This window comes from Zalophus californianus, chromosome 15 (genome assembly GCF_009762305.2).
Source record: "Zalophus californianus isolate mZalCal1 chromosome 15, mZalCal1.pri.v2, whole genome shotgun sequence".
NCBI classification, from domain to species: Eukaryota; Metazoa; Chordata; class Mammalia; order Carnivora; family Otariidae; genus Zalophus; species Zalophus californianus.
The window spans coordinates 50,722,050-50,746,857 of NC_045609.1; the positions used below are offsets into that span (position 1 = coordinate 50,722,050).

At 36.5% G+C, this 24,808-nt stretch overlaps 1 protein-coding gene across 3 annotated transcripts in view; it reads right to left on the minus strand.

Annotated features, from left to right (window-relative positions):
* Nucleotides 1–24,808, minus strand: part of BMS1 (BMS1 ribosome biogenesis factor) — a 49,497-nt gene that overhangs the window by 23,921 nt on the left and 768 nt on the right. For 2 of the 3 annotated variants that reach the window (XM_027589350.2, XM_027589367.1), the window contains exons 2-13: nucleotides 23,684–23,898; nucleotides 22,506–22,696; nucleotides 20,345–20,424; nucleotides 17,443–17,631; nucleotides 16,657–16,799; nucleotides 15,794–15,915; nucleotides 15,283–15,476; nucleotides 13,397–13,536; nucleotides 11,370–12,118; nucleotides 11,058–11,159; nucleotides 9,636–9,793; nucleotides 4,398–4,479 (exon numbers count right to left, since the gene is read on the minus strand). In XM_027589350.2, the coding sequence (XP_027445151.1) occupies nucleotides 4,398–4,479; nucleotides 9,636–9,793; nucleotides 11,058–11,159; nucleotides 11,370–12,118; nucleotides 13,397–13,536; nucleotides 15,283–15,476; nucleotides 15,794–15,915; nucleotides 16,657–16,799; nucleotides 17,443–17,631; nucleotides 20,345–20,424; nucleotides 22,506–22,696; nucleotides 23,684–23,859 (2,326 nt within the window). In that variant the 5' untranslated portion in view covers nucleotides 23,860–23,898. The remainder of the gene's footprint in view (nucleotides 1–4,397; nucleotides 4,480–9,635; nucleotides 9,794–11,057; nucleotides 11,160–11,369; nucleotides 12,119–13,396; nucleotides 13,537–15,282; nucleotides 15,477–15,793; nucleotides 15,916–16,656; nucleotides 16,800–17,442; nucleotides 17,632–20,344; nucleotides 20,425–22,505; nucleotides 22,697–23,683; nucleotides 23,899–24,808) is intronic. The other variant, XM_027589358.2, reaches the window with a different exon arrangement.

Here is a 24,808-nt window from a genome sequence, read left to right on the forward strand (position 1 = left end):
TATATATACACACACACACACACACACAGGAATATTATTCAGCCATCGAAAAGAATGAAATCTTGCCATCTGCAACAACATGGATGGATCTAGAGAGTATAACGCTAGGAACAAAACAAATGAGCAAAGGAAAAAAGAGACAAACCAAGAAACAGATTCTTAGCTATAGAGAACAAACTGATGGTTACCAGAGAGGAGGTAGGTGAGGAAATGGGGATTAAAGAGTACACTTATCACTATGAAAAAATAAATAAATAAAATGATTATAAATAAGTAAATAAAAATAAAAAGCCACAGGTTGAAAAGAAATAATACTGTTCCTATTTGCAGATAACACAACTATGTAAAAAATCCCAAGCAATCTAGACCAAAAAAAATCCCCTCCCAACTAATAAGTGGGTTCAGCAGAATAGAAGATAAACACATAAAAATCAATCAAAATGAAATACTTCAGTATAAACTTATCAAAATATACTCACCATTAGGATGCCAAATATTACAAAACACTGATGAAGGAAATTAAAGACAAATAAATGCTCCTGGATTAGAATACTCAAAATAGTAAAGATTCTCCCCAAACTGACCTATAGGTTTAATGCAACTCCCATCAAAATCCCAGCAGTTTTTTTGTAGATACAGACAAGCCTATTCTAACATTTATATGCAGTCACAGGCCCTAGGATAAACCAACCTTCAAAAAGAAGAATAAAGTGAGAGGAATCACTCTACCCAGTATTAATGTTTACTATGTAACCACAGTAACCAAGATAGTGTGGTATGGGTGGAAGGCCTGACACATGAATCAATGCAACACAAGAGAGAACCCAGCAATAAACCCACACAAAGATGCTTAACTGATTTTTGACAAAGGTGCAAAAGCAAATCAATGAAACAAAAAGTGCTTGAAGAATATACACCTCAGGCAAAAATATAACCCTTAACCTAAACCTCACACCTTATAAAGAAATCAAAATAGGGGTGCCTGGGTGGCTCAGTCAGTTAAGTGGCCAACTCTTGGTTTCGGCTCAGGTAATGATCTCATGGGTTATGAGAGCCCCACATGTCAGACTCCACACTCAGTGGAGAGTCTGCTTGAAGATTCTCTCCTTCTGCCCCTACTCACGTGCATGCGCACTCTCTTCTCTCTAAAATAAATAAACCTTAAAAAAAAATCAAAATAGATTGCTGCCATAAACAGAAAATAAGAGTATAAAATTCTTAGAAAACAACATAGGCGAAACTCATCAGGATCTAGGAATAGAAAATAATTCCTAGACTTGACATGATCCCTAAAAACGATAAAATGATAAAGTGGACCTCAGCAAAACTAAAAGCTTTTGCTCTGTGAAAGGCCCTATTAAGAAATGAAAAGACAAGCTACATACTAGGAGAAAATATCTGCAAACCACATATCCAATAATGGAATAAAATATATAAAGAACTCCCAATATCCAACATTAAAAAAAGAATCCAATAAGAAAAATGGCAAAAGACATCCATGAACATTTTATAAAAGAATACACTGCAAATAATAAAATGTGGCAAAAATGATAAAATGCTCACCATCATTAGCCATCAGGGAAATACAAAATGAAACCACAGTGAAATACCACTCTTAGACTGGATAAAATAAATAATAGTGAGGACATCAAATACCAGCAAGGATATGAAGAAACTGGATCATTCATATATTACTGGTGGAAATATAAAAAGGCCCAACTACTTTGGCAGTTTCCTATAAAGCTAAATATGCAATTACCATACAACCCAGCAACTGTATTCTTAGGCATTTATCCCAGAAAAATAGGAAGTTCATATTTATATAAAAACCTGTACATAAATGTTCATAGCAGTTCAATTCTCAATAGCCAAAAACTGGAAACCCAGATGTACTTCAGTGGGTGAATGGTTAAACAAACTGCTACATCCAGATCAGAAAGTACTACTTACTACTCTGCAATAAAAAGGAATGAACTACAGTCACATGCAACAACTTTCATGGACCTCTCTAGGGAATTATGATGAATGCGGGAAAAAATCAATCATAAAAAGTTACATATTGTATGATTCCGTTTATTTAACATTCTTAAAAATTTTAACATTATAGAAATGAAAAACAGGTAAGTGGTTGACAGGTAGGAACTTGGAGATGGGTGACAGCAAGGAGCTAAATGTGTTTAAAAAAGAGCAATACAAAGTATCCTATGGTGATGGAAATATTCTGTATTATAACTGTTTGTAGATACATAAACCTACACATGTGATAAAATAGCACAGAACTAAACACACACACACAGACAAAACATACAAGCATAAGTAAAACTGGGGAAATCTATGTTAAGATCAGTGGATGGAATCAACATTAATATAAAGGTTGTGGTCTTATACTATATAGGACACAGTACAATATACAAGAGATCTCTCTGTCTTAGGTCTTACACATGCATGTCAATTTAATTCAGTCTACAATTATCTCAAAACAGGAAGTTTATTTAGAGAAAAAACACTAAACCTTGGGTCACGACAGGGGCAAAGATTTCTCAGATACATTACCAAAAGCACAGTCCATTAAAAAAAAATTGGCCTTCATCAAAATTAAAAACTTCTGCTCTGCAAAAGACACTGTTAAAAATATGAAAAGACGAACCTCATACTAGGCAAGGATAATTAAAATCACAAGTGATAAAGGACTCCAGTAAACTAAACAGATTAAAATACTTCATAAGAGATTTGACAAACACTTTACCAAAGAAGAAACAGATGGAAAATAAGCACACAAAAATGCTCAATATCATTAGTCATTAGGAAAATACACATGAAAACCATGAGATATCGTTCTATACCTAAAGATTATCTAAAACTAAAAAGACTGACTGTATATCAAGTACTGGCAAGGACATGGAATAACTGGAAATCTCATAAAGTGCTAATGGCAATACAAAATGGTACAACCACTTAGGAAAACAATTTGGCTATTTCTTAAAAAATTAAACATACATCTACCACATGATCCTTTCAGCCCACTCTGAGGTATGAACCCAACAGAAATGAAAGCAGTTGTTCATACAAAAACTTGTGCAAGCATGTTCACAGTAGCTTTATTTGCAAGAGCCAAAACCCAGAAATAACCTAAATGTCACCAACAGGTCAACAGACAAACTGCAGAGCATCATACAATGGAATACTACTCACTAATAAAAGAAATCAACTATTCAGCAATAAAAAAGGACGAAGATGCAACAGGATGGAATATCTCAAAATAATTATGCTGAGTGGAAGAAAAGAGTACATACTGTATGATTCTACTTATATAAAATTCTAGAGGGTACAAACTACTATATAGTGGCAGAAAGCGGTTGAGTGGCTAAAAGAAGAAAAATATTTACAATCAATGAAAGAGGATAAATATCCTTTAAAGAATAATTTTACAAATCAGTAAAAAAACACATTAATACCCCATCAGAAAAATGAGCAAAGAACACAAAGAATTCAGCAAAGAAATGCCATAGCCAACATACCTTCAATATTCTCACTTACTAGTAATCAAAAGAATGCCAGTTATAAATATAAAAAGAAACAATTTTCATTTATCAAATTGCCAAAAATAACATTTTTTTTAAATGGGTAGTATTCAATACTGAATGAAAGCAGTAAAATGTGTACTAAGATACACTGCTTAAGGGCATATAAGTAAGAACGACTTTCTGAAAAACCTTTTGGGAGTTGTGGTTCATAAAATGACTCAACAATTCTAACTTTTATGAATCTAACTTATGAAAATAAAAAATGTGACCCAAGAGTTATTTCAGGGTGCTCCAGTGCAGAGTTATTCATAATATGGACAAGGTAAATTGCTTAAATGAGAAACTGTGAACTGAATTACGATATGAGAGAATTAAATCGTAAACATGAAACCTCTGAAAAAATTTAATGATGCAATTTATATAAAGTAGGATTATAACTAGAAATTTTAAAAATTTGTAAATGACTGGAAATAAACTCAAAAAATTAACAAAGGTTTTTTAACAGATGGTGGAGGTTATGGTATGACTTTTTATTCTAGACGTTCTACAATGTATACCACCTTCATTACTAAAAAGAAAAATATGTTATTTGAGTTTATTTTTCACACACACAAAAACCCATTTTTAACAAACACATGATAAGATTTATGGAAAGCCTCCCACTTTTCTTTAAGGTCCATTTCTAATAAGTCAGTTAACCAGGGGAAGAAAATAAGATCACCATAAAAAGAGGAACCAGAATATTACCCATAAACTCCTCTGTCAGCGTTCCCCAAAGCATTTCACATTTGCCTATTATTTCCAACTTTTTAAAGATACAGAATAAAATATAGAGAAGACAGTCTTCTCTGAAAAATAAGGCCCTTTACTTACCATCTTCTGCTAAAATCTTGGCTGCATCTTTCTCCTCTTCCCACTTCCCAGTCACAAAGCAATCTCTGATACTGTTCATAACCTTACACAGAAAAGTCAGCACTTAGTTGACATGTTCCAACCACTCAACGAAACAACGGAAATTAAGAAACAGTAGTAGGTGACAACTTACCTTTAAATACTTTTCAAGACACATTTTTTTTGGAAATTCTCATTCTAACTAGACATATGAGATATGTTAATCTTTGATGTAGATAGTATAACCACAGAGATAAAAACTTAAATGTTGTAACATTAAGCAGTGGATGGGGAGGTACTATTAGCTCACTGACTTCATAAGTAAACAAATTTCCTAAAGCAACTGATTTTCAAAGATTATTAGTATTCCTAAGGCAATGCAGTTAGACAGCATTTAGAAAGTTGGTTTTACTATTTGTTAATCCACACTTATTATGGCTATTTGAAAATTTAATTACTTGACCAACGATAATTTTCTGACAAAGGCTAAATGTCCTGGATAAACACGATCGGGCAGAAAGTACTGATGAAGTTCCCAGTCTCAGACCTGCTAGATCATCTAGTATATACATGTAGCAGATGTTGGGTGCCCCCCTTAAATACAGAGTAAAACCTGTACACAACTCTCTGTTTCAGAATCTCTTTCCTGGGGAAACTGACCTATGACAGATTATGTCATTCACTGCCAAGGCCTTAAAAGCACACTTATAGACATTTTCAGATAGGTCCTGGCTTTCACCTCAATCATATTTTGGTCATGAATCATGTTTTTCATATACAACCTCACTCTCAAAGAGCAGCTTTGAGGCTAGCATGATTACAATGGATGCAAAAGCAAATCTGTTCATTTACTCATTTCTTCATGCTTATAATCACTCACTAAATATTTACTAAACATCTGCTCTATGCCAAGAAGCTTCGTAGGCAACTGAAGGATGGCAGACTGTTAGAAGAAAATCCTTACTTTCACGAAAATTAACAATTGACTTAGGGGAACCAAAGACCAAAAAATTAAAAAATAGACCCTCCATGAAAAAAACACTAAACAAACCAAGAGTAGAAGGGAACTTCCTCAACCTGATAAACAGCATCCATGAAAAACCCACAGCTAGCATCATACTAAATGGTTAAAATAGAGAACTTTCCCCCTAAGATCAGGAGTAAAACAAGGCCGTCTCCTCTCACCACTTCTATTCAACACTGTACTAGACGTTCTAGCCAGGACAATTAGGCAAGAAATTGAAATAAAGGCATCTAGTTTAGAAAGGAAAACTACCTCTACTCATAAATGATATGGTCTTATATATAGAAAATCCTAGGGATCCACTGAAAAACTTTCAGAATAAATGAGTTTGGCAAGGTTGCAAAATACTAGATCAATATACAACAATAAATTTTATTTCTATACACTAACAATGAACAATCCAAATATAAAATTGAAAAAACAGTTCCTTTTACAATAGCACTGAAAACAATAAAATACTGGAAATAAGTTCAATAAAAGAAGTGCAAAGCTTATACTGATAACTACAAAAATGTTCTTGAAAGAAATTAAAGATCTAAATAAATGGAAAGGCATCCCACGTTAATGGAACAGAAGACTTAATATTGTTAAGATATCAATACCATCCAAAGTGATCTACAGATTCAACACAATCCCTATTAAAATCCCAACTGGCCTCTTTGGAGAAATGAAAAAGCTGATCCTACAATATAGAAAACCCAAAGGATCCAGATAGGTAAAACAATCTTAAAAAAGAAGAACAAAGCTGGAGGACTCACATTTTCAATTTTAAAACTTACTACAAAGCAACAGTAATCAAACAGTAAGGTATTAGCATAAAGAAAGATATAAGTCAGTGAAATATAATTAAGAGTCCATAAATAAACCCATGTATCTATGGTCAAGTGATTTTCATTCAGGGTGCCAAGACAAGGCAATGGAGAAAGAACAGTCTTTTCAACAAATGGTGCTAGGACAACTGGGACATCTACAGGCAAAAGAATGAAGTTGAACTTATCTCACACCAAATACTAAAATTAACTTGAAATGGATCAATGACCTAAATATAAGAACTAAACTCTAAAACTATTAGATGAAAACATAAGAGTGAAGCTTCATGATCTCAGATTTGGCAATGGTTTCTTAGATATGATACCAAACACAGAAACAACAGAAATACAAATAAGTTATACCTCATTAAAATTCAGAACTTTGTTGGGGCACCTGGGTGGCTCAGTTGGTTAAACATTTGCCTTCGGCTCAGGTCATGATGCCAGGGTCCTGGGATCGAGCCCCACACTGGGCTCCCTGCTCAGCGGGGAGACTTCTTATCCCTCTCCCTCTGCCCCTCTAGCTCCCCAACCCCACTCATGCTCTCTCTCACACACTCTCTCTCTAATAAATAGAATCTTTAAAAGAAAAATTTAATTTTGCACTTTAAAGACAACCTACAGAATGAGAGAAAATATTTGTAAATCATATATCTGACAAACTGAATATATAAACAACTTTTACAACTCGATGACAAAAAAACACAATTTTTTAAATGGGCAAACCATATGAATTGACATTTCTTCAAATGGCCAGTAAGCACATGAAAAGATGCCCAATATCATTAGCTATCAGAGAAAAGCAAATCAAAACAATGAGATACTACTTCACACCAACAGAATGGCTATAATAATAATAATAATAATAATAATAATAATAGTAATAACAAGTGTTGGTAAGGATGTAGAGAAATCAGAAACCACATACACTGCTGGTGGGAATGTAAACCTGTGTAGCCACTTTTGGAAAGAGAAATGAGGGAACAAACAAAAAAACTCTGTTTTCAGTAATCATATTAATAGTAACGTGCTAATGTTATTCTGACACTATTTTGTACATAAGTGGGGTAAAGCAAATGAGTGATTATACACTTTTCTAATTTCATCATCTTGAAAGTCAAACGGAATTAATTCCCCAGTGGAAAAACAGAGATACAAAAGTAAAATAAAAGAGGTTAAATAAGAACTCTGTAGTTCCGAATCTGAATTGGAAATAACTGTATGAATTCTAGCTTTGGTCACTGAAAAGCCTAGAAACAATGACCAATCCATAGTAGTGTGTATTCCTATAACTAGATTGTGATGCTGAAATACCATTTTGTACTAAAAGAAATCAGGACTTCTTATAGCTGCTTCCCAGTCTGGCATCAGAAATGTAGAAGATGATCCTGGAATACCTCATCATATCAGATGGCAAAGAAGCAATCAAAGACTATTACGATCATGTCAAAAGAATTTAGGAACCAACTTAAAGAGACTCCCACTGGCCAGAAATGGGATAATAGGAGTATCCATAAGGATAACAAGTTCAGTGGAAGGAAACACTCAATATTAAAGTCTGTGAATTCAAAATGATACTTAAAAAAAAAAAAGTCACATTTGGAGAACCATTCTGAAAACTAATAAAAAGAAATCAAGTATTTATCCTGCTTATATGGAACTAAGTAACCAAATAGTTGATGAGGGGAAGTTTTCTTTATTGAAGTATTCCAGATAATAAATAAAGAGCAATTTGAACAGAATCTCACCATTTTACATCCTTAATAAGTTAATGGATCTAGGCATTGAGGATCAACAGATTTTAACATCTTAAGATGATTTTATGTGCCTCCTAATAGACAAACACCACCCTTTAGGAAGCTGTCTTACCCAAAATTAAAAAAAAATAAACCAAAAAAACCCCTAAATCTAATCAAATTTCTAGATGTGCTGTCCATAGGGTAGCTACAACCACGTGGTTATTTAAATTCTAATAAATTAAGATTAAATAAAACTAAAATTAAATTTAAAATGTAGTTCTTCTGTCTCACTAGCTACACTTAAAGTACTCAAGAGACACAAGTAGCCACACTGGACAGCTCAATGATCGATAGATCATTTCCATCATCACAGACAGTTCTATTGGTATTGCTCTGCACCATTTTACAGGAAATACAGAAGAGAGGAGCCTGATAAACTACACAGAAGGATGCAATGCAATCCACAAAAACCAGAATATGAGAAACTCTACACATCAGTTTCTTAAACAAATAAAATATATGGGAAAAAAAGAGATGGATGGAGGGGACTGTAGATTAAGAGACTGAAAAGGCAGAGTGAAAACTAAGCCCCCCAAAATCTGATAAAACTAACCTATCGTACAAACTTGGAGGATGAAATTATGAAGAAAAGGGCCCCTGGGTGGCTCAGTCGTTAGGCGTCTGCCTTCTGCTCAGGTCATGATCCCAGGGTCCTAGGATCGAGCCCCACATCGGGCTCCCTGCTCTGCGGGAGGCCTGCTTCTCCCTCTGCCCCTCCCCCTGCTTGTGTTCCCTCTCTCGCTGTGTCTCTGCCAAATAAATAAATCTTTAAAAAAAAAATTATGAAGAAAAGTAGGCAATGATTACCATACGAGTCATGGCTGCTTGTGCGGGGAGGACGGGACTGTGACTGGGACGGACACACGGTGGTTATATGGGTCCTCACCTAGTAATCCATTACTTTAAACAGTTGTTTTTATGTGGTTTTCTATAATCTGTATGAAATTTTACTGCAAAAAAAAGTTACCTAAAATCTCATAAAGTGCTTAAGTGCTACTCAGTGAATTAAATTAAGTAATATGATAGTGATCAGGCCTCTCTAAGGAGTGATATTTAAGCAAAACTGAATGATCAAAAGAAGCCAGCCTTAAGAACATCAGAACATTCCAGAAGAGAAAACTGAGGGGCAAGAAGTCTAAGATGGAATTAAGCCTGGCACGTTTGAGAACTCAATGAACTCCAGTGTGACTAAAGAGTGGTGAGCAGGGGAAGAAAATTTACCAGTATCATGGATTTTTTTTGTTTACAAACAGTAGAAATTATAAATGTTAACTCAGGGACATGAGGTATATCCTTGTTATAAAACACAAAATATTTCAAATATATGAAAAATTATGTGCAATGCTTCAAAATTAACATTAACACTACTATCCATTTTCCATTTCTCCATAACACATGCACACAGTCTGCCTAAACTCAAAACACGTTATTGCTTAGGATGCAGTCCAATATCTGGGGGAATGTCCTATTATCTCACAAAAATGAAAAGCTAGTTAACAGGCAGGAAAGACTGAAATCACATAATCTTCTTTTAGAACAATTCCCTAATTGCCTCAGAAGTCAAACATAGATTCATATTCAGCCTTACCTCTTCTAAATCCCAATCATGGGGCGCCTCCACATGAAATCTGGAGCAGTCCAAAGAGTCAAGCTTGTGTTTACACTCTCTTGAAGGCTGGCTGACACGAAACAACCCTCCAAGTTCTTCCCTGGTATCACCATCTTCTTCTTCATTATCCTCTGTCACTAAAGAGACCACCATGATGAAAAAGTGAGAACAAATCTTCACCCTAAAGGACCTGGGACTATGGGTCCCTGTTTGTGGTAAGTATGGTGGTGTCACTGAGCGCATCAGCTCCAGAAAGAGAAAAGGCCAGGGAACTACTGCTCACTGTGTCTGGAGGACCTAGGCCCTCCTGCAAGAAAGCAGCAAAGAGTTCAGGGAGGAGACAGAATGTTGCGGGTTAGGGAAAGAAAGGGGCATTTAAAAGGCAGAGCTTTTAACTAGCATAAAGAGTTCCTCTTGAAGACTGCTGAGTCTCTAATCACTAAGAGTACTTAGGCAAATTTGCAACGACGTGGATGGAACTGGAGGGTGTTATGCTGAGCAAAATAAGTCAATGAGAGAAAAACATGTATCATATGACCTCACTGACAGGAGGAATTCTTAATCTCAGGAAACAAACTGAGGTTGCTGGAATGGTGGGGGGTGGGAGGGATGGGGTGGCTGGGTGATAGACATTGGGGAGGGTATGTGCTATGGTGAGCGCTGTGAATTGTGCAAGACTGTTGAACCACAGACCTGTACCTCTGAAACAAATAATACATTATATGTTAAAAAAAAAAAAGAAGATAGCAGGAGGGGAAGAATGAAGGGGGGGAAATCGGAGGGGGAGACGAACCAGGACAGACAATGGACTTTGAAAAACAAACTGAGGGTTCTAGAGGGGAGGGGGTGGGGGATGGGTTAGCCTGGTGAGGGCACGTTCTGCATGGAGCACTGGGTGTTATACACAAACAATGAATCACGGAACACTACATCAAAAACTAATGATATAATGTATGGTGATTAACATAACATTAAAAAAAAAAAAAGAGTACTTAGGCAAAACCCGAATGGAAATCAGTACATATCAACCTTTTGATTCAATGCTCCTGGCTCCCATATACTCCTTTGGTCTTGTTCTAATCACACAGTAACTGGGACCACAATATAAAACGCACCACTTTGTTCTTTTCTGGCACTAAATTCTACCCAAAAAATGTCCTGAAGGACTTTGGAGAGAGGATATAAAATGACATAATGGAGAGTATTCTCGTCAAAAAGTTTTATGGCAAACCCATGAGCTGATGATCGAAAACATCTGCTACATATAAACTATGATAGCCAACAATATCGTATGGATTTCAAAAGTACCACCCAAATCCTCCAACCAATTTCCTCATCTCCCTTCCAGAAAATGGTCTAAGAAACTAAAACGTTTCTAGATCTGACCCAGAGCTTTCTTACCTGTGCCATAAATAAGCTTTCGAAGGTTTGGAGTTGCCTGTTGCTGCCTCAGAAAGGCCTCAGCTGCTTTCCTGGAAAGGTCTTCCTTCCACTTGAGGGCGCCTGGAAGGACCAACGACAACATGGGTTAAGTGTGTTTATCTGTCCTTTCTGCCTTGAGCTCACTGCTCATTCATCCTCAAATCCTTGAGTGCAATATTTGAAAAATGAACAAAATCTCCAAAACAGCAGACTCCCAAACGTAGACATTCTATTTGTAGAACATTTCCAGTGCCAAGTTTATAACGACAGTTACACTAAATTTAAGCATACCTGAAGTTTCTGTGGAATAGTTGTTTTCTTCCTTGTAATCTTCTTCCTCTTTGAGTAAGTCCTCCACTTCACTGGTCTCATCAGTTAAGTTCTCTGACCCCAGTCTCTGACCACCGGCCACCTGAAAAGACTCTGGAAACTTTTTTCTAATAACCTCTTCATTTTCTGAATCCTCATCCTCTGTACTGAGACAGGAGCTTTCTTCAGCTTCATCTTCAGATGCAAATGCCTCTTCAGCTGTGCAATGGCCTGAATCTGAAATGGTGAGGGTTGCTTTCTCCAGATTCAAGCTGTTACTCAAACCATTAGTTTGTACAAGTCCTGCTTTACTACCGTCTCCAACAACTTTAGATTCTGAAATATCCCTCTCTCCTGCAGGGGAGTCCTCTCTTTCACTGCTTCCACTGGCTTCCTCTGCTTCTCCTTCCCCTGCCGAGCTCCTCTCGAGATCATCATCACTGTCAGCAAAGGCTGGCAAGTCCACCTCGAGTTCTTCTTCCAGCCCCTCAAGTCTCTGCCGTTTGACACGTCTGCCCAGCGCATACAGCGTACCCGGCATTTCGGCATCTGCCTCCTCTCCTGTTCCGTCATCACTAGAGCTATCGTCCAACCTGTCGCCTTCAGACATTTCTTCATCACCTTCATCATCACTATCTCCAGACTCATCTTCTTCATCTCCAAAAATGGCTTTCCGACGCACTCGGCCAGTTTTCAAATCCATCTGCTTTTCCTCTTTCGGCATCCACTGCCTATATGACCAAGTAAATGCAAAATAACTCAATTTGTACAGTAACTGGCTACTCTAGACATGGCAAGTCAATACTTAGGCAAACAGAAGATAATATCAAGGAATGGTTTTAAATAACATAGCATAGAAAGGAATGATTTGATAAATACTGGGAGAGATACCGAGCAAACTCATGCACAGTTCCCTAACACTTTTCTTCAAAAGAACTTATAAAGAGGTAACCTTTAAAAAACAAAAAGTCTAACATTAGGGAAAAATTACTCTAAAGGGAAGTGAGTGCTTGATCAATATTTTAGAAGACTGATCATTTCCAAGCTTGAAATAGATGATCCTTAAATGACTGCTTCCAGATTCAAAGCCAGGAAAATACAAAGTTAAGCCTGGAACATCCTGTTGTGTCATAAAGTCAGGAAATGCTCAAAGGCTAATAGGGAAGTGCCAAAGGACACAGGAGACAGACTGAAGGCATAATCTAGGCATCAGAATGATAGTAATAGGATAATAACAAATGGAATTTTTTAAAAAGTCAACTAGCCAACAGTGATATTCAAATAAAGGGGTGGAAGTAAGAGCTTCCTGTTAAAGAATGCCAGCTAACATTTTAAGAATACTTAACTATCATCTATACCATCTGCTAATTAGAGGTCAGCAGATAAATTTTTCCAAAAAATTTTCCTTTGTATACATTTATAATAAATTATAAACTAGATCATTTCAATCATTTTCAGACTGATTTTTATTGGGAGTCACACATAAATCACTAAATAAAACCAAAACACTCATTATGTATAAGATACACAAATTCCGAACCAAGACTAAAAATAATTCAAATAAGCTACACATTAGTGGATACTGACCCAGGACATACTACAGCACAATCTAAGGAAATCTTCAAGAGATAAGATATGTAGCTTCTCAATAACCACCTGAACAAGCTTCCTTACTCAGCTTATACTAGTATTTGGCCACTAAAAGAAAGCCAAGTGGCCTCAGGTCTCCTAAGAATCAAAAGCAACCTATAGAAAATATTTTGTGATATCTGAGGATTATTCTGGGTCTGCTAAAAACTGAATCCTGTATAATATTTCAAGAATACCTCCATGTAAGGTCACATAACTGAAAAGCCCTCAGAAACATATGTATATATAAAGCAAAGCAAAAAAAAACCCAAAAAACCTGGAACGAATCCCACCAAAAGGTATACTGATGGCAGAATGATAGGTGATATAATCTTCTGTAATATACTTTTTTATGAAAAACAAAACAATGGCAAACTTACCCTTGATTATCTATATCCTCTGACCCCAGTGGTTTGGAATCCGAAAAAAGTGTCACTCGACTTGAAGCCATCTTGGCATCGATAGTGGAATGGGTGGAAATGAGACTTTGTACCAGTTCATGAGTGGGCCTCACCTCGTCCTGTCAAGGCCACCAAGAAAGGGAAAGTGAGGAACACACAAGAATTCGGAAGAGAAACATACTGGTTTCAATCAGTTTCTCAAAATTATCCTAAACATAACATAGTTTCTGAAAACATTTCTTATTGCCTCAAAAAAAAAAAAAAATCTTAGTCCAAAATTGACCTCTGTCTTCATTAAACTTTTCCAAAGTTCATGGAGTATACAACCTGGTAACCTAAATACTTAGCTAGAGAAACCTTAAGTGCCAACACTACAGAAAACATTTAGTTTGCCCAATAAAATTCCATTGCAGAATAAACAAAATGAAAATCTGGGGTTCATTTAAAAAAAATTCTGCTGCCTTTGATTCAAAATTTTCACTTCAAGAAATTCACTGCATAGAAAGATCCCTCCCAGTGACCAAAACTGCATGCTTGAGAGTGCTAACTGCAGCAATGTTCAAACCAGGGGAAGCTAGGGGTGACCTCCCCACAGATTTCCAAGGGTTGGTTCAATAAATAAAATTTATCCAGACAATGAAATACCACACAGCTGTAAAAAAGACCGGAGCAGCTCTACAAATACTAACAGGGAAAAATGGAATCACGTATCCTTAGGTGCCCCCCAAAAGTTGCAAGAGCATTTAAAGTTGGAGCCCATATAAGAAATATTATGGGGCACCTGGGTGGCTCAGTCAGTTAATCTGCCTTCAGCTCAGGACATGATCCTGGGGTCCTGGGATCGAAGCCTGTATCAGGCTCCCTGCTTGGAGGGGAGGCCTGCTTCTCCCTCTACCCCTCCCCACTGCTTATGCTCTCTCTCTCGTGTTCTCTCTCTAGCCCTCTCTCTCCCTTTCAAATAAATAAATAAAATCTTTAAAAAAAATAAAATAAATATTATTTTTCTCTCTCACACACAGGCACACAAAGACCATCTATATGTATACAAATACATGGTATTTACATGTAATATGTAATCATCTATTATACATAATATAATTTAGATAAATATGCATATGTTTAGAAAGAAAAATAAAAAAAGAGAGAGACCAAAGAGAGCTAGAAAACACAGATATTGTGTAGGCATACTTCAGAGATATTGTAGGTTCGGTTCTAAAACACCACAACAAAGCGAGTCAAATGAAATTTTTTGGTTTCCCAGTGCATATAAAAGTTATGTTTATACTATACTGTAGTCTCTTATGTGTGCAATAGCATTCTGTCTAAAAAAAAAGTACATACCTTAATTAAAAAATACTTTATTGCTAAAAATGCTAATCATTATTTGAGCTTTCAGTGAATGATAATCACTTATGACAGATACTGTAACAAAAATAATAATGGAAACATTTGAAATATTGTGAGAATTAACATAATGTGACACAGAGACACAAAGTGAGCAAATGCTGTTGGAAAAAAGGCACCGATAGACTTGTTCAATATAGGGTTGCCACGAACTTCAATTTGTAAAAAAGGCAATATTGGTGAAATGCAATAAAGCGAAGCACAATAAAATGAGGTATGCTTGTATAAAGACAGGAAGTACAAGCACCAAACCGCTTGCAATGTTCACACTAGAAGACCTAGGATCCCCTGTTAGTCTTGGCAACAGAATGGAGACCATGTATTTTACTTTCTGCTTGGTGCAATTAAGTATTCTGTATATTTACAATATACATTGTAGCTTTTACCATAAATACAAATAAAGATAAAAAGCTTCAGTATATAAAAGCTGACTACATTACTTCCTGTCACTTTCCTCTTACCGATTCCTGGAAGCCATGGCTGCCACCAAGATCGACATAGACAGCATCTTTGTCATATAGGACACCACCAACTCCAGAGAGAGGTGCATAAACCAACTTCTCCTTCTCATTTAAGCAGCGCTTCTTTTGTTGTTCAGGAAGTGCACAGGGGTCTGGGAGGAAACTGACATCACTCACAGCAAAATCTCCTACACCTGGAAGACAGATCAAGGAAGATGGCTTCAGCTGTAAGTGTACCAACTGTCGACAAAAACAGCCCACAGTTGGAAGTCTTCAACCACAAGGACATCGTTTGTCATGGCACTCTGCCTCTCTAGCTAACCAATGTCATCAGAACAGAGGGTATTTGGTCAACCCAACACCTTTGCTAGCTGAGGCAGAGCTCAGTTAGTCTTAAAACTTCTGGCAATGTGGCTCTGTCTTGTTTGGCCATTTTTCAGTTTTCCTGAGAAATGAAGTAACTCATCCCAAGAGTTCTACAAATTTGGTAAATTTTACAACAAAAGGATACCTGGCATGTGAATTTGACTTTTATTTTTCAAGTGTGCTCCTCTTAAATAACCATAAAGAGACACCTTTCGGTCACACTTGATATTTGTTCGAATATCTTCTGGGTTTGTCAAATCTTCCATCCTAGAAAAATAAAACCCAATCATATGGCAGAAATAAATGTCAAAGTTTTTGTACCTCCCTTCACGTGTCAAAGACTGGTCAAATTCACTAGTTCACTAAACACGCTGTTTAGAAAATTATAGGAAATACAGAAATAAGGAAGTGTAGTTCACCATCTCCCAAAGGAGAAGAAGCAAACACATGATTGCACTGCTCTTAGGCTCTACGTAATACACATTCTGTGAGTAAGATACCAGAAATGGGAAATAACGTGCACCTGGGGTTAAGGAAGAGATGAAAACATATCCAGAAAAACCTTTATGGCAGAGGATTAAGCTTTGATCTGGGTTTTTTGGTGTGCCCTGGATTCTGGCAAGTAGAGAAAGGGATTCCAGGCTGAGAAAAGGATATGGAAAAAACATAAAGGAAAGAAAGCACAAGGGCACATCTGGGTGACTAGAGCACCACGGTCCAAAGACAGTTATCACTGAAGATTAAGGTTGAAAAGCAGGATAGGACCATATCGTGTAGCCTTAAATGCTTCAAAATCCTCATATTTTTTCTAAACATTTCCTACTTTACTCCTGAAGCCACAGCATCTTTAGGTAATGATACAAAAAAAGGAGATATTTTCCACCAACTACATTTCTCCCTCACTATTCAAAAATAAGAACAAAATAAGCTCTATTACTCTTCTTTTTCTGACCTTTGTAGCTTTGAAATATACAGGCCAGAAAGAAAAACTTTACATGTACTTTTTACCTGTCTGCTAGGATATAAGGATGAGAGGTTTGCCATGTAAGAGGCCTAAACTTCATAACTGTAATAAAACGGCCCAGATTGTGAATTTCTTGGTTTTGATATTCTCCATGTACCATTCCAGAAAGGTAGAACAGCTTGGCACCCTAAACATTAAAAAAGCAAAAAATTAATTTCAATTAAATTCTTGTCAATACTATATCAAAATAAAGACCTCTAAATAAGAAGCAATCCTAAGGGAGACTTCTAGAAAACCACTTATCAATGCTTCCCAAACTTCTCTCCCTTCTTTCAGTACTCTTGTTAGGGCTTAGTAGAGGCAGAACTGCAAATACATTTAGCTTCAAGATTGCTCTCCAGTCAAGCAGTGGCATTTGTCTATAGAGTACTGCACAGGGAGGACAGTGAGGCTCCTGGGCACAGAAAAACTTCTATGACCAATGGGCCACAGCAGCATGCAGGGGAGAGTGGACTGGCAGTATGTGTGCGCTATAGTTCCTAGTCCTGTAACGATGAGAAACTTCGGACAAACCCTATTAAATAATCACAGATCTAAAACACTTAGAGCCAGGTATTGCCTGGTGCTGGGGGTGGCTACAGAGACAAATGAGACACACCAAGAGTTCTGAAATACAGACTATTTTGAGGAAATATTGCAGGGACTATGAACAGATATATAAAAGAAATTCCAAAGGTGAATCTTGAAGGGATGCTTATTAATCTCTCCTACTCAAACTATTTTTTTTAAAGATTATAGTGTTAGTATTCAATAATTAATTCTCTTCCTACCGGGTACACTTCTGTCCAGAACCTGTGTTTTAATCGTTTCTTCGTCTTCTTCAGTTGCTTATTATACTTGAAGGAATCTAAGTGAGTGAGAACGCCCATAATTTTGGGAAAGCCATGTACTTGACAGATGTTTAGAAACTCAAATGTTTCCATTTCAAACCCAAAGCTGGCATCTATAAGCATCAAAACCTAAAACAGAAAACACAATTACTCAAGGAAGCTACTCAAAAGAGACCATAAGCAAACTATAGTCCATGGGCCAAATCTGACCCATGACCTGTTTTATAACTAAAGTTTTACTAGAACACAGCCATATTAATTTATTTATGTATTGTCTAACCTGTGTTTGCACTACAACGACAAAGCTAAGCAGTGGCACAAGAAACTATGACCCGCAAAGCTTAAGATATTTACCATCTGGCCCTTTACAGAAAAAAGTTTGTCAACTCCTAATCTGGACTAAATCAAAATGATTACGTAGGGATCATCATGACAGAGAAAATGCCACCCTTGACTTTCTCTAAAAGGCAACCATAAGACAATATCCACCACAATATAAATTTCCACTTCAAGAATTTGGATGTATTAGAAATAACTCAGAAAAAGCTGGGTCTAATTTGGCCCTCACCTGGAAAGTTCTCACTTCAAGAAATAAAAATTTTTTAAGGTATTTTTAGGCCAAATAACAGGTCTCTAACAAGAAAACCAAGCAACAGATCTGACATCCAAAAAATGGGATGAAGTGGTAATCAATGAAAAATACCAAAAATATAAGAAAACCAAACATTTTTGTTTCAGTCTTCTCACAGGGAAAAAAAAAGTTTTTTGCTGGGAGGTATATAGTAGGAAAGCTCTATCTTATGTTAATTTATAACATGCAATTGCTCAGAAACTAAAAAAAAAAAAAAAAGCTACCAGTTTAGAATGGAAAGTCAGGAATGCTAATCTATAAGAAAATATAAGCATATAAGACCAATTTTTAAGATTTTTGACTCTTCAAACATGCAAAGTAATTTCAGAGTTGATTACTGGATACTTCTAGTTTTAATATATTAAAGACATCTCTGTTCTTGTCTTTCTGTAGCTAATTGAAACACACACACACACAGAAACAGAATCAGAAACACTCATCTTTGGTTAAATTAAGGAACATTCATAATCCTAAACCACAAAATACATGATGGTGGGCCACTGAGCACTGCAAGAAAGTACAGCGGCCACTGCAGACCACAGGCCAAGCTGGCAGCAGAGTTCTTCCACTCCCCTCAACAGGCTGAAGGTGAGTGGCTGGAAGGAGAATAGCCCTCTATCCCATTTGACACCATACAGTGCCATGGGGCAAGCAATTCATTGTAGGAACAGAAGAATAGGTAGCAACAGCCCCATAGCTGACAATCTTGTCAACTAAAGATAAATGAAGCCTGTATTATTCCTTCAAAGCACACACATGCACATACACACAAATCCATGTATGTACATGCCTTTGCTTTGACTTAGGAGGCTTCATGACAACCCAGAGCAGAGCAATCAACATTTTTAAACAAGTTAAAAAATTATGGTACATGCAACAGAATACTTAAAAAGAACGAGGTTGAGCTATAGTACTTATATACTTTTAAGACATACTGGAGTGAAAAAAAAAAAAGCAAAGTACAGAACAGAATGTATAATAAATAGCGTATGCTTTAAAACGGTTGCATGTGAATTTATATACATATCTAGGATATTGCTTTGAGGGAAACTGAGAGACTAGGGGTCACAGCAGGGAAGAGAAAATACACATTGTACTCTATAATGCAGTTTGAATATTTTACCAAATGCATGGGTTCCTTTTTGAGTCTTAAAAAGATGTATATGAAAGACATCTTTCTTAATATGCCTATGCTTTTAAAATTAGGGACTTGGTATATTTTACATAAAAAAGGAACCAATGACTCATATGCTAAACTACTGTAATCATTTCAAAACACGAGATTTAATAAGTTTATACTATTTTATGTTGACAATGATACACTTTTTATTAATAGTAGCATTACATGTTCAAAATTTGAATGGCATTGATATTAGAATGGCACAGCTATAACATCTACATTAAATTACTTTTATTTTATATTTTAGGACACTTCCTGGGCCAAAGGTTAAAATCTGTAGCTCACGTCACCAAACAGCTTTCCAGAAATTGTTGAACCAAAAAAACAAACAAAAAACGGCCTCTGTTACCCCACTCTTCCTAATCAATATGGCTTTATTTTTTCTTAGATTTTTGTTTTAACTTAAAATGTAATTAATGAACATTACCATTAAATGCAATCAAAGTTGCACAATTTCCATATGTTGTGTACTGTCTAGATTTTCTATTATAAACTCTGACAACTTCTCAAAGGCAATTCATGAACTTATTTTGTCATAATCATTAAGAACTGGAGTTTCTGGCACCACCAAGAGCAGAGATCCTATACTCAGAAACTACTTAACTTCTAGGGACTCAATTTCATCCTATGTAAACTGGAGATAATACCTACTTACCTCTAAGGCATACTGGGGGATTTGATGAACTAAATTTCTAGAAAGCTGTTAGCACAGTGCCTAGTAAGGTTCAAGAAATGGTCTCACTACTTACATATTTGTATGTCTGTATGTCTGTCTGTATGTATATCTTAATTAACTATGTTAAAGGTGTTTTCTGTAATTCGCTTGTAGATTTGAGACATTTCACTGTGCATATTCCATTCTTATTATAACAGTATTATCATTATCATCAATTCAAACACATCTATGGTATTCCTGATTATATTCATTCCTTTAATAATAAGCCTTTCTTTCCTTCAACATGAGATAAATAATCTCAATAACACTGCTGTTAAGTCCTCATCAGAAATTCACACTGCTCCCACTGACTTACCAAATCTGCCACTTTAGCCAGATCAATCATCATGTTAATGTCACACCCACATTCAATAATGGTGAGTCTGCGCTTTTTACCTGTAAGTGAAAAGACAATTTCATTCTTTTTTAAAGATTTTATTTATTTATTTTAGAGAAAGAGAGAGCACGCCAGTAGGGGGAGGAGCAGAGGGAGAGTGAAAGAGACAGACAGAAAATCTCAAGCAGACTTTGCACTGAGTTCGGAGCCCCACACGGGGCCCGATCTCATGACCCTGAGATCATGACCTGAGCCTAAATCAAGAGTTGGCTGTTATAACTGACTGTGCCACCCAGGAACAACCCCCAAATTTTACTTTTTAAAAAAAATATCCATTTACTCTAATTACCATTTTAAATTCTATCCAGTAAAGCACCATATACCCTTACGCGAGTATGCCATAAATTCATTTTTACAGGAGAAAACTGATAAAATAAATTCCATCTTGGTTTTCTTGCTATGTTCCCTAATTTTAAAATAATATCGAAGTCTACCCACATGAATAAAGTGCTCAAACACGTAAAATTCTGCCTGGAATGGGCAGACATGCGAGCTTCACGATGACCATGATCCTGCTGTTCAGCAGCAGGCCAACACTTCTAACTTTATCAAAGTTTCCCACGTTCCCACTGTAGCTAAAGACATCCTCAAACATAATGTAAGAGAATCTTCATGGAACAATCATTACTTCTAACTTAAGTTAAAAGGAATCAGTCTGTGACTCTTGATCTTAAAGTTGAGCTCAAGCTCAACCCACGTTAGGGTAAAGTTTACAATCAATCAATCAATACACAAATACATACATACATACATACATACATAAATACATACACACATACATAGATACATAAATACATACATACATAGAAGAATAAATACATAAATACATACATACATACATACATACATAGAAGTGGGGTACTTGGCTATCTCAGTCAGTGGAGCATGTGAGTCTTGATCTCCAAGCCAGGAGTTCAAGCCCCACAATGGGGGTAAGAGTTTACTTTAAAAAAAAAAAAATTAAAAAGAAATCTGTCAAAATGACAGGAATGCCTTTATGATAAAGAAAAGCTCTGGCGCACCTGCGTGGCTCAGTTGGTTAAGCATCTCGCTCTTGGTTTTGGCTCAGGTCATGATCTCCGGTTCCTGAGATGGAGCCTTACATGAGGCTCCGGGCTCCGTGCTCAGTGGGGAATCTGCTTGAAATATTCTCTCCCTCTGCCCCTGTCTCCACTTGCTCTTGCGTGCTCTCTCCCTAAAATAAATAAATAAATCTTAAAATAAAAAAAAAAAGAAAGAAAAGCCTCAATCCAACTATATTATGGCTATAATAAGAAATTTCAGTGGCTCAGTAGAGCATGTAATTTTTTTTTTTTAAAGATTTTATTTATTTATTTGAGAGAGAGAGAGAGAGGGAGCACAAGCAGGGGGAGCAGCAGAGGGAGAAGGAGAAGCAGGCTTCCTGCCAAGCAAGGAGCCCGATGTGGGACTCAATCCCAGAACCCTGAGATCATGACCCAAGCTGAAGGCAGACGCTTAACCAACTAAGCCACCCAGGCGCCCAGAGCATGCAACTCTTGATCTTGGGGCTGTGAGTTCAAGCCCCACGTTGGGTGGAGAGATTACTTAAAAATAAAATCTTTTAAAAAAAAAAAAAAAAAGGAAAGAAATTTCAGATTCTTTCATTGCCATTTGGGAATTTGTTTCATCTTCCCTCAAACAGAAAGGTCACCATCTTCCAGACCAGACAAGTTCTCACAGAAAAAGAGGAAATCTCCCTCACTTTCCTAACAATGTGGCTTCATGAGGGCAAGCAGGTATGCCTGACACACAGCAGATACTCACTACCTGCTAAATGAAGGCTGTCACCATGAACAACCCAGGCTGCCCAGGCCTGCCAAACCTCTCAGAGAACACACCTGGCAAATCCATATAGCAGTCAGAATAAGGTATACATCTATATCATTATTATATCAGGGAATCTATCCTTTTTTCAAGCTATAGCCAATTTAGTACAAGAGAGGTAATACGAAGTGAGAACATTACTTTAACATTTACCAGTCCAAGAGAATGTTCAACAAAGACAGTCCTATCCCTCAGATGACATATGCCCTATCAGCCTGGGGTATCACCCTCCTACCTGACACGATCGTTACAGGGCCTCTGATCTCTGTCAGCTTCTGCCTGGTGAAGTTCCGAATGAGGCACTGGATCAAAGTGCTCTTTCCAACTTTTGGAGGCCCCATCACCACCACCACTATTGGCGGGGGCTCTAATGGAGTTCGATCAACCACTGGAATGTGATGCTTCTTTGTCTTCAAATCCTGAGTCCTATTTGTAAAAAGAAAGAAAAATTAAATCCACTTTCAAAATATAAAAGGCATCATACTTATAAGTAAAGATTTTAAAGAGAGCAGAACAGACAATATGGATACTATTAACTTGTTAACTTTCGAGACCCAATCCAAATAACCACTTTAGTAAACATATAACAGATTGACTTCAACAGTATAGAATATTGAAAACTATACACACCTTAAATCTGATTGCTTTATTAGCTGACTGTACTAGTTTAAAAAAAAAAAAAGATAAACATGCAGGCAGTGTATCATAATGAATAACAGCAGGAGCTTTGGAGTTAAATTTGGCTCTCCTATTAGAATTTAATTCAATAATGTTTAAAGTACAATGGTTTGCATATAATAAGAATGCATTAAATAAAGCTATTTATTACTACATATTATATGAAACATATCCAGAAAAAAACACAAGCACACCTATTACCATAGCAACTGTTTAAATTTTACAAATTCTTTCTTTCTTTCTAGAAGGCTCCATGCGCAGTGTTGGATCCAACATGGGGCTTGAACTCACATAAAGAGTTGGATGCTTAACCGATGGAGCCACCTAAGAGCCCCACAAACAAAGAAATTCTATAAAGAAAAACTCTTAAGCTTTTCTCTTGGGCAAAAAAAGCCAATCAGTGGGCAAATACTGGAGGCAAGGCAGCTTCCACAGGAAAGACTACTTGCTCACATTTTATTTTTTTATTTTTTTAATGTAGGGTCCATGCCCAGCATGGATCCAATGCAGGGCTTGAACTCACAACCCTGAGATCAAGACCTGAGCAGGTCTTAAGAACTGGACGCTTAACCAACTGAGTCACCTAGGCTCACATTTTAGTAAAAGGAATTATGGCATGCATCTTCATGTCCTTCAAAGCTGTTAAAGATTCATGAATCCAAACATCATCTGGGGAGGCTCATACTGTTTAAAAAGAATAAATGGAATGAACAACTAGACTCCAGCTAAACATACCTGTGAAAGGATCGAGCCATCCGCACAGCAGACTGGACTGCAAAAGCTTTGGGGTTTCTCTTCCGGGCATCTTCCTCGTCTCCAAGCTGGAGATCCTGCAGATGCCGTTTCTTTTTCTTCTCAGCTTTGGGCCCACTGTTTTTCTTTCTGTGTTTCTTCTGGTCCTTAGTCTCCATAGTGGCTTTTTACCAATTCACAAGTAACTCTAACCTACACTGATGAGGCAGGGATATGGGAAACATTTTACAATCCAGAAAACACCCAAGGAAAAACAGTAAATTTCATTTATTTCTTTATGAAGAGATAAGGTATTCCTGCAACAAGGACAGAAACTGCTTAATACTATTCCCAATTTCATTTCTGTTATGCTATGAATTAGATTTGCTAGTTACTTCTGCTTATGTTACTTTTTATTCATCTTAAGTGTCTATATCAGCACTATTTCTGCAATAATGGAAATACTCTATACCTATACTTTTCAACACAGTGGCCACTTACCACATGTGGCTTCTGAGAACTTAAAATGGACCCAGTGAAACTGAGAAACTGAATTTGAATATAATTTTAATTAAAATTCCATTCTAAATTTAAATAGCCATATGTGACTAATGAAGTCACCATACTGGACTGCTCAGCCCAAAATATCAATTGGACTAATGAAGTGGTTTCCAAACTTAAACCATCTTTAAGACATTTTAACAAATTAAAGCATTTTAATAATCCTCCAACATGATAACATGTGTTACTTTTAGTACCTGTTGATTCTGTAAAACTTTTAAATTACAATAATCATTTATATGCATTTTAAAAAATAGTAACATCTAGATGTGTGAGATATGGTTGATTGTGGATGATGCCTGGAGACCACATGTATTTGCAGAAACCCTTACAAAGATTTCTGAGCGTCCTAGGAATTCATGACCCATAAATTGAGAAACACTGAATTAGTGAGCTTTTTTAGGAAACCAGGCTGCATACAATCTGAGCACTTGGCTAATTAAAAAAAAGAAAAAGAAACTAAGAAAAAAGGAAAAAAAAGGTCACTTCACTCGGTTAAGTTACTGAATTAATTTCAGTTCAATAAATATTTGTGTCTTCCTATGATGTACTGGGCATTTTGCCAAG